The sequence below is a fragment of the Balearica regulorum genome, chromosome Z (assembly GCF_011004875.1).
Source record: "Balearica regulorum gibbericeps isolate bBalReg1 chromosome Z, bBalReg1.pri, whole genome shotgun sequence".
Lineage (NCBI taxonomy): Eukaryota > Metazoa > Chordata > Aves > Gruiformes > Gruidae > Balearica > Balearica regulorum.
The window spans coordinates 63,702,427-63,718,896 of NC_046220.1; the positions used below are offsets into that span (position 1 = coordinate 63,702,427).

General features: G+C 34.8%; 1 protein-coding gene across 1 annotated transcript in view; it reads right to left on the minus strand.

The window, feature by feature from the left end:
* CWC27 (CWC27 spliceosome associated cyclophilin) overlaps positions 1-16,470 on the minus strand; it is a 128,905-nt gene that overhangs the window by 85,796 nt on the left and 26,639 nt on the right. The window contains exon 10 of the mRNA XM_075739432.1: positions 14,755-14,930. Coding sequence (XP_075595547.1) covers positions 14,755-14,930 — 176 coding nt within the window. The remainder of the gene's footprint in view (positions 1-14,754; positions 14,931-16,470) is intronic.

Sequence of the window (16,470 nt, forward strand, 5' to 3'; positions counted from 1 at the left end):
AAAAAACCAAACCAAACCAAAACACCACCACCCCCCTCAAACCCCCAACAAAGATAAAAGATGTAAAAGAAAAATTTAATTACCCTACACTGCACAGCTATCAGGAAAGGAGCTGAGCTCCACTGCTGACCAAAATGGAAGAAAAAAGAAACCTTGAATACCACTGTTGATTTATATAGGAATTTACATGAAGCTCATCACTAAGATAACACTTTAATACTGACAACGCTTTGATTAGAAATTGAATATTTCAGGCTGAAAAGGCTTAGAAAGGCAACAATTTGTTAAGATTCTTCCCAAAAAAACATGATAGAAAAATCTGTTATCCCACTTGACATCAAAGATCATAGGTGGACTTGCAGACAACTCAGTGAAGACCTGTACTCAAAAAATTACCAGTGTGTTAAGTGTTATAAAACAGGATGGAGAATAATATGAAATATGGCTTTTTAAGAGGTAAAAAAAGAAAAAGTAGTAATCAATTTAGCAGCAATTATCTTTACCATCTGAAGATTTCCAAATCAAATCTGCTCAGCTCACAAAGTTTGTAATATTTTGTTTCACCAAACTACCAACTACTACTATTAACTACTATCAAAAACTTAACAACTCTTCATGCAAGAATTGAATTTTTATTCTTTTTATTTGTGAAACATTATTAATTATAAAGATTCCACAACCAGAATCTGATAAACAACATGACTTGTTCTTCATTAAAAATACCTGTTACCTATTTGGTTCTGTAGTAGGGCATGTAAAATAATACAAATATTGAATTTTACCATGAATTGACTGCCTAGCAACAAACAACAGATGTGATGAATACAGAAAATTTTTGAACATACTGTAGTCATCCTTCCCTGCAGTACCACTTTAAGATGTACTACTCATATTTACAAAAAATGTATTCTATAATAAAAACAAAAACCTCAAAATGCCTCTTCCCATGCTACTCTACTCTGTTGAAACAAAGAAAGGAAATGGAGCATGAACATTTAGCAATTAAAAAGTACACAGCTATACCACTGTTAAATCCATCTCCTTATGTTACCAAAAAAAAAAAAAAAAAAAAATCACATGTGCAGCTAAACAACTGAGAGCACTCCAGCCATTTGAAATGATATCTTGCCCACAATATAGTGCTAACAGTTCATTGTATAATAAGGATTACACACTCTCACCCTTCCATCGTGCTAACTGCATTTTCACGGGTCATCTACGCATCCTTTTTTCCAGGTGACTAGACAAATGCACACACAAACTTCACCTAAAAATACACTGAATCTTGCCAAGTAGCAGCAGGATGAAATATACCACAGTAACAATCCCGTCTTTGTCCCAGGCTAACACTATACCTATTAACACGCTTTGATGCTTAGCCAAGAAAAATCTCAGTGCTGGGATTCTGGGGTTTGTGCCCAAACAATCTGGGTTTGTGTTTAATATAGTATAGTCTGCTTTTAAGTTACTGCCAATCATTAACTCCACAAAGAGTATGTCTGGGATTATTTTTTCTTTACAATGAATATTTTTAAGGCAAAGAATACAGAAAAATCTGCATTATTTTGAAAAGAATAAATGAATCATCGAATCCTCAGCACTAAGTAAATAGTCTTATTCAGATAAATGAAGTATTTCTAAAACCAATTCTGAAGTAATCTTTCTTTCCAGTTATACATCTGAAATACTGAATTTCTTGAACAAAATATAAAAATGCAAATGAAAAGGAGCACACTATCATCTTAAACTTAAGGATAACTTAAGGATTCATTTTTACCAAAGGAAAAGATAATTTTCTGCATTTTCTGAGATAATTAAAAAGATAACCTCATCAGTCAAAAAGTAACTGATCAATAGTTTTACAGAAGAATGGATAAAATTTAAAACTTTATATTTAGCTGAATCAAATATTATTGCTTTCCTTAAAGAAAATTAGTCAGACTGAAATGAGTCATCCCTTTTGCACTGAGAAAAAGAAGTACGTAAAGCAAAAGAAAATATCAATTAAGTGTACTTTAAAAGCATTAGTACTATTACTTGAGAAGATGAGAAAAATCCTAATAACCAAATGACTTCATAAAACATATAAGGATTAAACCAAAGGAGAGTATCATTCAAGATTTTAGTCTCAGCAAGATGCCGTCCTCATTTCTCTCTAAGATTGATGGCTGCATCTTTTATGCAGTGTCCTATAGGCAGAAAGTCATGCAACTTTCTTCAGCACTAAAACTTGCTTAAAAGTCTCTTGTCTTTGACAGCTTACTTCTGGCCCTGGCTTTGTAGCTGACTTTTTAAAAGCTGATTTACTAGGATTGTATAAGGGATCTATTTTACAAGGAACTCCATAAGCAACTGTAACACCCTAATTGAGTAAAAAATGGCAAGAAAAAGTGGCCAAGGGGACAGGAAAGGAAGGCAATAATATCTTGAAATACCCTTATGAAGACAAAAAAAAGTTACTCAATCCCAAGGGTAAGAACTTTTTCTGTGATTTTAGCCAATGTATTCCTTTTTCTCCTCTATCCTTCATACTATACAATGATTGTCAAATTCCAGTTCAAAGGAATTTCAGTGGTTCTCAGGCTTATTTCTGTGAACCTTTACTTATATTAATAGTTTCAGTGGAATCATTGAGTCATGTCAACATTTGCAGAAGTGAGAAATTTCCATATGACTGTGGGTAAGTGGTAATTTATGAATTAGCACTTTGGTTTTAAATCCATATTGAATTTATATGCTGTGATAAGTCACTCAAAGCATATAAAACACACACAAATTAATATGGAAGTCTATCAAAACAAACATCTGACACGTAGGTTGGTATGACTAAGATATTATGTGGCCTGTGGGTGAGTCTGTGTACGGTATTATTACAAAGTTAGGATATCAATTCCAAAACAAAAGGTTCAGAAACTACTTCCTTTCTTTCAGACACTCTCAAAATATACAGAACTAAATCTCTTTCTCGGTTTTTCCTCTTAGATTTGAAGTAAATTTTGTGTGTGTGATTTTCTAGTTCAACATTAGCCATAGTCAAGATCAAGCAAGACACCATAAAAATATCTAACATTCTTTTTTTGGGATCTAATTTATAAAGACACCTTCGCAAACACACACACACACAAAAAGTTCAGTTTATAAATTACAAAGATGTGTAAGTTTGTATGTTTATACTTTTCAAAAGGCAGAAGCTTAAAACAGCTACTACATTAATCAGGCACACACTCAACCAAAATGGAACCTAAAGAATTTATTATTTTGAGCACTAATTTAAAAGAATATATCAAAGTAAGTTCCTATTTCAGATTTCTTAATGAAAGTCAAACCAACATTATTCCCACTGTTTTTTTGATACCTAAACAATGAATTCCCATCAATCTGTGTCTGTGCTTTGTCTCAACACCACAGGTGGAAAAAAAAAAAAGTTTTCCCTTTTCTATCAGGTAGCTCCAGCTCACACACACCTGCTTTATTGCTGTGGCAATAAAGCATAACAGGCATGTTCTCTCAGGTAAGAGAGACTTAGAAGTATTTAGGATTCAAGAGAATCGCACCTGCAAACCACAGGAGGCACGCATAAATCAGAACCAGTACAATGCACATTCAGAGTCAATTAGGTATTATGCTGTATAATAATATTTCATAGACCATTATTTTGTCTACTGAATTTCTGACATAATCTCTCAATTCTTCAAAGCTAGTGCCCCATTTAAAGCATGTCACAATTCTGAATTTGAGCTGAATTTGGCATATGTGTGGCAAGTACTGTATGTAAAAGCATCTACTGTTTATGGAGTAAAACCAGAAAAATGTGTTGATCTTGACATGTAGCAGCAGCTTTCTATATTCTTATGCTGTAAAGTTAATTCATAATTAATGGAATAACTTAATCCCTCCCTTACAGCTAATACTCTAAACTCTACCTCTGTATTCAGGTTGAGTCTTACCCAGATTCCCACAAAGCACCTCTCTAGTGAAAGAACACTGTCCCCATGTATACTGAAAATATTTAGGTAGATACTACGTGCACAATATAGAAATTATATCTCCAACATCCTTGCCAGGTCTGTGCAGCCAGGTTCACATCCCTGAATTAGTACTTTCTCAAGAATTCACATGAACAAGCAAAATTGTCTAATTCAGCTAGTGTTCATATCTAAGGCAAATGACTAACCTAATGCTTGGACATAGGTCAATAAAGATACAGACAAACTGATACAGGAAGACTGAATACTGCCCTACTGTTCTGTATATGTCTCAGTATATTTCATATGCCTAGTAGTTTCTATCAGAAAGGCTCTGCTTTTCTAAAAAGCTTTCAAAATGACATTTCAACCCAAGAGTGAAAGAGCAGGAATAGAAATACGTATCTATTAACTACTAAAGAACAATCAGCAGAACAGTTAGTATGTTTAGTGTAATAAAAGCCACCAATGGTTAGGATAGAAGAGAAATGTTCTGATACTCTGCATTGAAACAGGACTAGTAGGAAAGATTTGCTGCTTACATGTTCCCCTGAAACTCAGCATTATATCAGCTTTTGCACTTTTTCAGAAATATTGGTTAGAATTTTATGGATTACAGGTGCTGCATCCTACTTGAGAAAAGCTGTGGGGTAGTACTGAAGAGCCAAATAATTTCCTTGGAAATTTATAGGCTCTATTTTCCACGTAATAATGTCAGATCCTTCTGTCAGCACATTATGGGTCATAACTGCATAAACGGTGAGATTACAGAAGATAACACATAACTTTTGACCTCTAATGGCAAAAATTGTAGTCTATAGGATTCTCCCATAACACTTTTCAGTCTCTTGAAAGCCACAAGAGCTATAAGGTCAAGAATGTATAGTGGTCTCTCAGCTTCCACTCTAATATTATATATTAGTCTATATTTTAACATACAACATATAGTACTCTAACTGACGGAGCTCTGGGGATGCTGATGGTAAACTCTAGATAATGTCCTGGTTTCAGCTGAGAGGATTGATTTTTCTTCATAGTAGTAGCTAGTGTGGGGATATGTTTTGGATTTTGTCGTGGTAAAACCACGACACTAAGTACCCAGCAAAATTTCCAAAATGTTATGCTTATTACACTATGCCTAAAAATCAGAACTCAGAGGGCAGGGTGAGGAATGCTAGAGACTACTCAGTTGAAGTTTTATGTTTGACATAGTTTTGCAAAGCACAGCACAGAGTATCTTAATACAAGGAAGCACTGAAGAACAAAACAGAAGTATTCAGAAGGAAACTTGGGGGTTTTTTGGTCACAACATACTTTCTTCCCCCCTGCCCCGAGAAATGATTACTGATCTCTAGTTACCATCTTATTTGAAATACAGTCTACAGAGAGCACAATGAAGTCAAGTGAAAAGTGTTGTAACTCTATAGCTGCCATTTTATAGCAGCATATTACACAGATATATATATGTAACTTTGTCACATGTTATGTAATCATTATTACCCACTCTATTTTCAAATCAAGACAATGTACTTCGAATACATTCCTGTATCTAGCAGAGATATAAAAAAAGTCCAATTTCATGTCATCACTCAGTAACCGTTCTACTTCAGTATGTGATTAAACAGCTACTTTTGCATAAAACTGGAATTTCTCAATTTAATCTATTAAATTGTCTAAAATAGCTTTGGATGCTTATTTTAGTGTGGAACACAAAATGGCCCACAGCAAGGAAGTTAAAATGACATAGCATAAGCCGATTTCCAGGTTTGTAACTAACAATGGTTCCTAGTTTTAAAAGAACACCCATGCAAATGGAGCATAATAATCACACAGTGAACACGTCTTTTTTGAAGTACGGAATGAATGATTTTGAATAAAATATAAATATTTACAATCAAGCTTCCACTGTCGGATGAAACACAATCATTACTCTTAACACTAATAAATATGTCAGAATTCAAAAGTTCTAAGAAAATTAAATTCAAAATGTAGGCAGCATAATAACAAAGATCTAAAGGTACCATAATAATGAAAAAATACAAGTGCAGGAGAGACTGCAAATGTCTAGGCAATCTCGGGCAATAATCTTTTGCAGTACTACAGTATATCTAGTGATAGATTTTAATCTCTGTTTGGTTCCACTTGACAGTTTGGGTTCTTTTTTTTTTTTTTTTCTTCTTCTTTTATTCTTTTAACACCTAACAGATGTTTTCCAGTATTCTAAGACCTAGCACTTTATAGACTTCAGTAAAGACTTTTGGATCCAAAATTAAGAGGTCATGATAAAAGGGCAATTGATTTGTCTGTATTAGAATGAGCTGCAGCTAAAGCTATTAGTTTCATATACAAAAATGAAAACTAATCCGTTTACATGTGCCCATCTCAAAAGTTAAATGAATTTTACATCAATTTTATTGGCAATGTCTCTTTAAAAAAAATAATTGGTACTGGGTTACATGCACACAGAAAAGTACTTATTGAATCAAACTAGAATATAATAATTCAATAAAACTTTCCCACAGAAGAAGCATACTAGTCAAACCCAAAAAGGTTTCAGAGTAGCATATTGATTCTGACATAATGCTATCAGAGAGTTTCTTAGTAGAATTCAACATGAGTTCCTGACTGGTTACTAAGTTGGCTAATGTGAGAGTCAACCCAAATAACCCCTCTTACTATATAAAATCAGGAAAACTTGCTTCCCAGTACTTTCAAATGAGGAAGTCCTTAAAAACATAAATAAATCAGCAACATAAAACAGGCCAAAAGAACATCTTCATTAAGTAAGAATTACATTACAAAGTTATTGGTTAAAATAGTTGCCAATGAGATGTTAAACACTGGAAATATATCTATTCACACCAGGGAACTCAGTACTAAATCCACTACTAGTGAATCACACAAACTGCCACAGTAGCAAATTCTCCTATCAGGATTGCTGGGCAACTTTGGCTTGCTAAATAAAACAAAAACCAAAGACAATTGCCAAGATCTACGAAGTAAAAAACAGAATCAGTGTACAAAATAGGAAACTTGTTCTCGGAGAGCGATGACTGAAAATAATCTGGAAACCCCTAGCAACATAAGCAATCTCCATGGAATATCAGTAAAAAGGGTGGCTGTCCGGCACTATATGAATAAACAGGGAGGTGGAAGTAAGAAAAAAAAGTTGTTGCTCTCTATATACAGCACTAGTAAGGCTAATAACAGATTACTGATCAAAGCTCTTTAAAGAATGTTGAAAAACTGGAGAAGGAAAAAAAAAACCATAAAGTGATTTGAGGATTGGAAAAAAATGTCTTACTGTGAAAGACTGAAAGAACTCAATGGGTACATACAGCTTATCAAAAAGAATGAAAAGACTCAATTAGAATTTAAGTAGTTGAAATAGAAAACACAGCATACAGCAGTGAACTTCAGAAATAGGTACAGTAAAAAAAAATCAATTGGCTACAAGCCAAACCCAGACAAATTAAAATGTAAAACTGGATGAGGTACCATTAGGGGTAAGGTATCTAAATACTGGAATAGATTACACTCACTGACTTAATATGGACCAAACTACACTCTCTTGATATACACAAATGATGTCTGAATGCCTTTAGTGTTCAGCTGTAGCCAAACAGTGTGCTCAACACAGAGGCAACTGGCAGTACATTATGGCATGCAATACACTGTTTCTCTAATGGTCTCCTTTAGCTTATAACACTATTAACAGAATCCCTGAATTTGCTGTATGAAAACAGCAGCAGTTCTTTAGGTATAGTGAAGTTCTAAGTCAGTTGCAAAGAGCATTTGTGCTCAAGAACTCAGAAGTCACTGTTATTAACATACAATTTATATTTCCTGGTGCTAAACTGAAAAGCAAGGAGACAAACTGTATTGTTGGACAAGGCCTGATAGAAACAGTTATACCTAGTTTAAGAAAATGCTAGTAGGACTAGAAATATATATAGTTAATAAATTCAAACTAGTAATTATTGTAAAGAAAGAATATCACAGTTCTATATAGAAACAGATAAACTTCATATTCCAAAGTGAATAAGTAGCTCTAAGTTTATGGTATTTACATCACATTCCCACTACTTAAAAACAAACAACATTCACAAAAAAGTAGCTGCCTGAACACAAGATGAGATACTGGATTAAGTTTAAATAAGTAGAAGCATAAATAAAATACCTAAAAATATATATATGTAACTTAAAACCAATTAAAAAAACCCAACAAATGAACAACTCCCCCCAAACAACCAAAGAGCTGCTGGACTTGTTATTCCAGACCACAGCAGAGTCTAAGGTGAGGGGAGGGGGGGGGGAGGGAGAAATAAAAGTATAAAACTAAAAAGCAGACTACAGAAGCATTCTGGTTGGAAGGAACCTCAGAAACTCATCTACTCTAGCTTCATGCTCAAACCAGGTGACACCCATTCCTCTCCCCTTATCTAGCCTTTGCTAAGTCCATGCTGTTTCCTCAGTTACATGGAAATAGTGACTCCTATTCATGCCCAGAAATAGCTTCCCCATGATTTGCTAAGGACCACAGTGAGGCTAACTGAATCATCCCTATGATGATTACCTTTTTTGAAAACAGGTGCAACATCTGCAACATCCTCCAGTCAGAGGATTTCCACATTGTTTCAAAGATTACAGACAACACCTTGCAATGTCATCAGCCACCTTGCAATGAAGGTTATAGACAGCAGACTTGTATGACATCAATTTCAGCCCCCTTGAATGCATTCCATAGATGCACAGAAATGTAACTGTTATGAATAACAAAGAAGTTATAGATTTTCAACAAGTTCAAGAACGACAAGAATTCTTCTGCTGTAGAATTGTGAGTCTCCCAAATTATTTTTATTCATTATAACACCTGCATTATAAGCACAATGTAACAAGTGCACAGTAAATGCATTTAGAACAAAATATTCTACTATATATTATTAATTTATGAACAAAAATTATCCAATTCTTCATTTATAACAATTGCAGATTTACAAAGAGAAAAAGAAGTTTGATTTAGTGATCTTTTAAAAGAAGACTTCCATGACATTACACATAAAATTACCTTTGGCTGTTCTACACTACAGTACTATGACAGCACTTTAAGAAAGCAATCTTGCATGCTCAGTGTGTCAATGTTTATTCAGATGCTACGAAATGTTACAGTGTCTTAACTGTATGCAGTTTTTACTGCATGGTCTGAAATGGAGTTAGTATGAACTTGAGCATGTCTGCCTAGCATTATTAACTATTTTTATTACTATTGTGCCTAGGTGACAAAATGGCAGTGGGAATGCAAGCCATTTGACCAAGTGCAGGTATCTGTAAGTAAACTAGTTATTTCATCTTGTCTTTTAACAAATAGAGAAAAAGAAGTCAGAGGAATTACACCTTAAAAAGTGTTACAGACTTCTGCTTTGAGGATTAAACAAGTAATTTCATATATATACACACAGTAGATGCCTAAAGCCTCATGAGATGATTTATTTTACTCATGACAAGCAACGTGCATATAAGAAAAACTAGGAATGCAAAGGAGTGGGAATATAGTTATTATTAATTACAACAGTAGTTAACAGTGACTATCACTATTCATCTTGTGATAGTCAGTGATGACTTGTATGTCAAAAGAAGTGTGACTACTTACATTACATAGGATTATTAGTAGAAAAATACACAACAGGAAACACAAACACAGAGTTAAATTCAAGTGATGCTAACTACACAAAGAATTGGCTTTCCTTCCTCAGTAGTTTAGCTATTCTAGACACCTATTTCATATTGCTATTTAATAGCACATTCATTATAAGGACGCAACCGAAATTGTTGACTGTACAGTGAAAAACTGTACAGTCAACCATACTCTACTTGCACACTGCAAGTCTTGCAAACAAGCAGCAGTGAAAATTTTTAAAAGCTGGTAACAAGAAATGTGTAGCACCCGAGCTCCACCTACAGGATGAAAACAAATGTAAAACCAATATTTTTAACTACCAAACTAGAAGAGGACTGTTTACTCCAAAGCCTTCAGATGATCATCTCAAGCCACTGCCATTTTACAAACTTGAAATAATGCTGCTAAATTTGATTAGTATTGCAGTGAAGGCAAACACTTATTCTATCTGTATACATTCCTGCATGTAAACAGCTGTCCTATACTTTGAAGTTTAGATATAAGCTTTCTAGTAAAAAACCAACAGATCTGTGGAATTTCTCTAACAACTTGCCATAATGAGTGGGAAATTCCCGAGGTTTCCTATCAAATACAAAATTGGAAAGTGTATCAAATTATTTTTTAAAAAATACACAAATGCTTCAAATGCATACTAAAATGACTAAAATTAACTTCACCGTTTGAGCACTCCAACTATGATTGCATTTAGAAGTGGTATTGGATCTCAGTTCCATGAATTTGAGAAGGTGTCTATTGTTTCCATATTGTTTCTCCGAAACAGATGTGCTAACTTGTGGCTTCACAAATGGATATGTATTAAAAGAAACAGGACTGATACATATGAATACAGATTTGTAGAAAAAGTCATGCAATAGACAGTACTCTGAAAAAATATTTTTTGAAGTTCAATTATTCTATTAGCACATTTAAATATCTGATGAGATGAACAATGTTGATAGATATCTGATGTTTCTTGGCCCTCTGATATGTTACTAGACATTACCCTTCAAGCTATGTATGGTGGATCCAACTCTTTGTTTGATATTTGCACCTCCCACATCTCTGCCTGCTCTGATCAACACACACTTGGACGACAGTGGGTGATGAAGTACCATGAGAATATTATCAGTCGTCTCCAGTATGCTTACAAAAAAGTAAGTACCATGAGAATATTATCAGTCGTCTCCAGTATGCTTACTATTTCAGACAATGAAACTTGATCATGTTTATCTTACTTTATCTCATCAGACCTTAAAGTTATTAACACGTCATTTATAACAAACAATACCATGACTTTGATTTTCATGCCAGAGGACGCCAGGCAATTACTCGGAAAACAGTAAGTCTAGAAGTTGATGTTACCTGTGGTGCTAAGCCGTGTCTCCCACGGCTATGGCTCCCAACTGCCAAAAACACATCCAATAAAACCCTCTTCTGAGTTAAGATAACCCATTTGGCTATACTACTACTGCTACTGCCCTGAAAGAGCAGAATAACCACAAACACAGCATGTTGACCGTTCACATACAGAACCAGGAGGTTACAGAATGACTACACAGATGTCTCTGAAAATGTGATGTCACACAAGCTTGGCCATAGAGTATCTCATTCCTAAGGGTATGCTCCAGCTTTGTGTTCCCTTCATGCTACAAACTTGCTATTATACCTCAGGCAAATTTGTTTCTAGCAGCCATCCCTGTAAATCCCAACAGACAGTTAAAGGGATTGGTGGACGGGTTGTTGGACAGATAGGTAGGTAGTAAGTATGTATAGAGTCTAACGTGTTTTGCTGTTCTAAAGATGTTATTTGGCTGCCATGTACTTAAAGGTACTTTTACAGAAAAAGCTTTTCTTGGAGAATTTGTAAATTTCTGAATCCTCGCCTCCACTATTCAATATGGCTGTCTAATACTAATCTGTATTTGTCCAATTCCAATGATTAAGAACAGTTCATTGACTATGAGAAGCTTATTCTGTATTGGGGAATATTATGGGTAATATCACAAACATTATTAGGGCGCAGGATTAATCAATCACTGAAGGCAGAGTACTGAAAACCAGGAATTACTTCTTTCTGCAGTCAGGAAACTGCTTCAGCACAATGTTCCTGCAACACGAGCCAGAAAACTGCCTCATGTACTTCTTGTCCCACATACTGACATATAACCATTTTAATCGACACAAGATAAATATTCATGTAATTTACCAGAGATTATGCGTTGATCTCAACTGCAGGACTAGTAACCAGATTTTGGGATCCAAGTTATCCATCATCTTCCCTGATCTCAGTATACTTCCTGTGGACCAGCTGTCTAGAGCACAGATAGTACTACCACCAATTTCCAAAGCAGCCTCACAGCACAACTTCAAAGATGGCAGAAAGGAAAAACAGGAGACAGGTTTTTAGAAGATGTCTTGTATATGTCCTTTGAAAAAATACCTAGTGATATCTAGCACAGCCATGAAAACATGGCACTAAATTTCATGTCCTGTGACGTAGGTGCTCTTATAGAGAGAAAAGAAGAACGAAAACCAGAAAGACAATGCTCACGAAATGGAGTTTTATGCTGGTGTACGTAACATTATATGGTTCTACAAAGAGATCAGATGCATGTATGGCTCCAAAAGATATGGATTAACATCAGTTTACAGATCTGACCACATAAATCTTGTTGACCGCATTAAGTTTGCCAAAGCATGAAAGTTAATTGCCTTGCCTTTGAAGTAAAATCATATGACATAAAAAACCCTAATGCCCATTTAAATTACAGATTTTGTTTACTATATCCTTTTATGTTATTGAGCTGGACATTTTATGTAAAATGCTCTTGCCTATTTGTCTCCGGCTATCGAGTTTACGGGGTCTTCTCTGCAGCAAACATAAAATTACAAGGAACTTTGGAAGTAACATCATCTAGGCCTGAAAAAGAACTGACTGGAGGCTACACAGATTTGCTCAAATTACAAAGGCTTCTGTATTGTAGCTGGTGTGCTTCTCAGATTTAAATCATTAATGGAGAAGATGTAGAAGAGGACACTAAATTTCCTGCTTAAATCCCATGGATATTTTATTTTCTGGAACTATTCGAACTTATTAAAGTGGTTAATAAAATTATTTTCTTGGCAATGTTCTCATTGGGCTTTTCACTGCTCCAAAAAAGGCAGACAATCAGCAACACTTACAGTTGGTATATTTTAATATACCAATATTAAAAGATCATCCAAAATAACAGAAGTGTTCTTACCACTCTTAAGAACATAGCCTGCTTCTAAACATATAGGCCACACAGAGTTAAAAATACTTCCTCACGTGGAATGCTTAAAACTTACTAATCTTGCTTTTAAAGTCATATTAATTTATTGCAGTAAAAATAATCAGATTGATATGCATCAAGTTGCAAATGTCAGGGTGTGATTTCCCTTTTCTCTTAATAATTAGTTGTTTTACAATTAAGATAATGATTGAATGTCCACCATAACTGACAACAGCCCCCTTCTTCAGTAAGATAAAGTTTTTTTTATTTTTAGCAGGTATATATAAAACCAGAATAACCTGCAAGGGTTGCAATTCAGATACGTGAATTTCTGATGACTGTAAAACAACAACTAGTTTTGTTTCTGTTATTCTTTCTGTTTTCCAACAAAAAGCTTCAATATGTATTTTATCTCAAAGTGTATTTTTATTACAAATTGATCTTCATGTGTCTTGACCCAAAGCCAGGGATGGTAATTGCTATGGAACTTTTGAAGCATTTATACTGAAGCATTTATATTGAAGCATTTATACCTTATATCTTTTGTCACAAATAGACTGTTCTGGATTCTTCTATGTTGACAATATGCCTTGGCCATTACATATAAAACCATATCTGCAGTGGGTGTAAAGAGAAGAAGAAAAAAAAAAAAGGAAAAAAATAAAAAGAAAAGAGGAGGAATGGTTCAGTTCAGAAGAAACTGTTATGGGAGAGCCACGACATACGGCAAATTTAGTATAGGTAATTTCACAGTCTGAATTTCATCAGACTGTTATTTATGACAACTGTGCAGAGTTAGGGAACAGAATCTAAATTATCTTTATTGTGCTTCCTCCTCCTACCTCCCAGTAAGTTTCACTGAGTAAGTAAATTTACACATTGAACTTTGTAACTGCAATTAATTGTTCAGTAACTTCTGGAGCCCACTTTTATTGAAATACTGGACAATAATTCCTAGTAAGTTTGTCATCAGGTCCACTATGCATCACTTGCATACATGACGAATGTTTTTATGCAGTATAAATATTATTAGGCAAAAATTTCCAAACTAGCTGTGAAAGAAAGACTGCCAAGACACAAGGTTCCAAGAAAACAAGTTAACTCACTGAAAATTGAGTGCTAATCAGTACAGATGTTCATGAAGGCTGGCACAGCCATATTACATGACTGGAACCCACGCTTTTATGTCTGTAAAGAGCTGAATATTGCTACAGAAACATAATAATTTGTCTAGAGCTAGTTTAATGATTTGAATATAGTCTTAAACTACTAAACACAGACATATTCCAACCCTGTAAGAACAACCCTAGATAGTATTTAAAAACTGATGTGTCAATTGCAGTCTAAAAACTGAAAAATTAAAAAACTGGTACACTGTAAGAATGACTACTGTGTTAAATAGATGTTAATGGATGACTAGGAAGCCTTTACTTTCTGTAAGTCTCCATGGTGGATGACCACCATGTGTTATCACAGATAAAGAAGCTACAAAACTCAGTTGTACAACTATGTAGAAAGACACAGTAAAGCATGACAAATACATATAAATACTCTTCATTTATAACTCACAGAGAAAAACAAAACTCCCATACAAGGTATCAATAAGTGCTCAGTGTCACAAAATGTAACTTAACTCTTTGGCTCAAACTTCCAAATGAAACCAAGAAATGAGAAAGCAATAGGCAAGTTCATCTTCCACAGCTGGAGGCAGGCAGGGGGAGTAATTTTAATGTAATACAAACCTATCAATGTAGTAACTGCAAAACTGGAATTGAGCAGAAAATCTAATTGTAAACAAGCTGAAGGACAAAAACCAACCAATCAAACAAACAAAAACCCAATCCAGTGTGATACTTACCTGCGACTAGTTGTTTTCTTTTCTGTCTTAGTTTCTTCCTCTTGAAGTTGCTGTTTAGCATTTTCACTTGTATCAATTTTCAACTTCTTGGCAATGCGTTCTTTTATTTGAAATCTCTCATTGCTAGCAGCTTCACCTTCTACACTATCAGCATCTTCATCATGCTCTTCTTCCTCCTTTATTATTTATTTCAAATAATAAAACTTCTTTAGCTTTTTTGTTTTACTACAGAATGTTGAATTTATAAAGTTTTTTATTACAAAGGTAATCCCTTAGCAAAAAAGAGAAAAAACTTAATTTCACAACAAACTTTTCAAACAAATATCTCCTTATTTGCTTCAGAAGGAACAAAAAATTAGAAATATGATAATTAAATATTTTTTCACACAAAAATTAGGTTTTCTGTATGGCTTAAAAAACTAAACCAGTCTATTCTAGACTGCAAACCTTTATAGGTCTGCAGAAGACCTCATAACAACGTGGTATTAGTCTGGTCATTGTTCATGAATCCAAAATTTCATCAAGGCAACCCATTAAACATTTCCTTCATTTTCCACTAAAAAAGCCATAAAACTTATTAAGAACTTCCTGCCACAGGGCTATGCTACAGTCATGATGGGATGGAAGAGGTTTGCCCATTAGTCTCTGTAAGGGCATTTACAAATACCACAGTGATCAAAAGAGGCTGTGAAAACCTGTGGAATCAATCATCCTGACTTGCCACAGAGGTACTGTATTTCCAGGCCTAGCAGAGGAAGGCAAAAGGGGATAATCCACCTTAGTTCAAAGATATTTTGAGGGAGAAATATGTTATTCCTTTCAGTAATTAAGAAGCCTGACTAGACCAAGGGATCTAAGTTTGACTACTTTCTTCCTTGAAGAAGGAAGCCTGCATGAATCTCAATGGAAGGATGCCAGCTCAAAGACTAGATGGTACATCTTTGTATATTTATTTTGGAGTGATGCTTATTAGCTGAAAAAAAAAGCATAAGATGCTACGTGATTATAACTTTAACTACACAAAGAGACAGGACAGACTTAGAAATGGTATTCCAAAGGACTGTACTGTATCCAGGAGACCGCCAGGATGTCAGCACTTGGAGAGGAACACTGAAGACAATGTACATGTCCCGAGTGTGACTGACAGGTAGGAGGAAGAGTAGCATGAAGACCACGTCCATAAACATGGAAAGGAAGAGGGGAGAAAAATAAAAGCAGCAAGAGGCACAATTTTGGGAATAGAAGAGAAAAATCAAGAACTAGATTTCAGATGTTGTATGTGAGTCATTATTTAGGAATCTTCAGACCACCATGCTTAGATTTTAGATCTAGATGAGACCAGTCAGGAATAAAAAACCGAAATCTGTGAATATTCAGCACAGTAAAATAGCTGAATATTTTGTAAATGAAATAACTGAAAGGTGGTTGTGGGGGTGTTGTCTGTTTGATTTAGATAGGAGAAAGAGAAAAATGGAACAGGATCAGAATTTCACTTAATTTCCCAGGAAGTTATCCATCCATGATAGAGGAGATAATGAAACTTCCTGAAGGATTTGCTAACTTGATAAATTGTTGGGGAGATGGCATGACAACAGACCTCAATGGCAGGGAGCAGAATCCAGAAAAGGAATGCGACAGGACTGTGTTAAAGGTATTTAACAGTCAAGGATAAAGACAGACTCCTGGGGGAGATTTGGCTAGCGGTTAGGTAAGAGC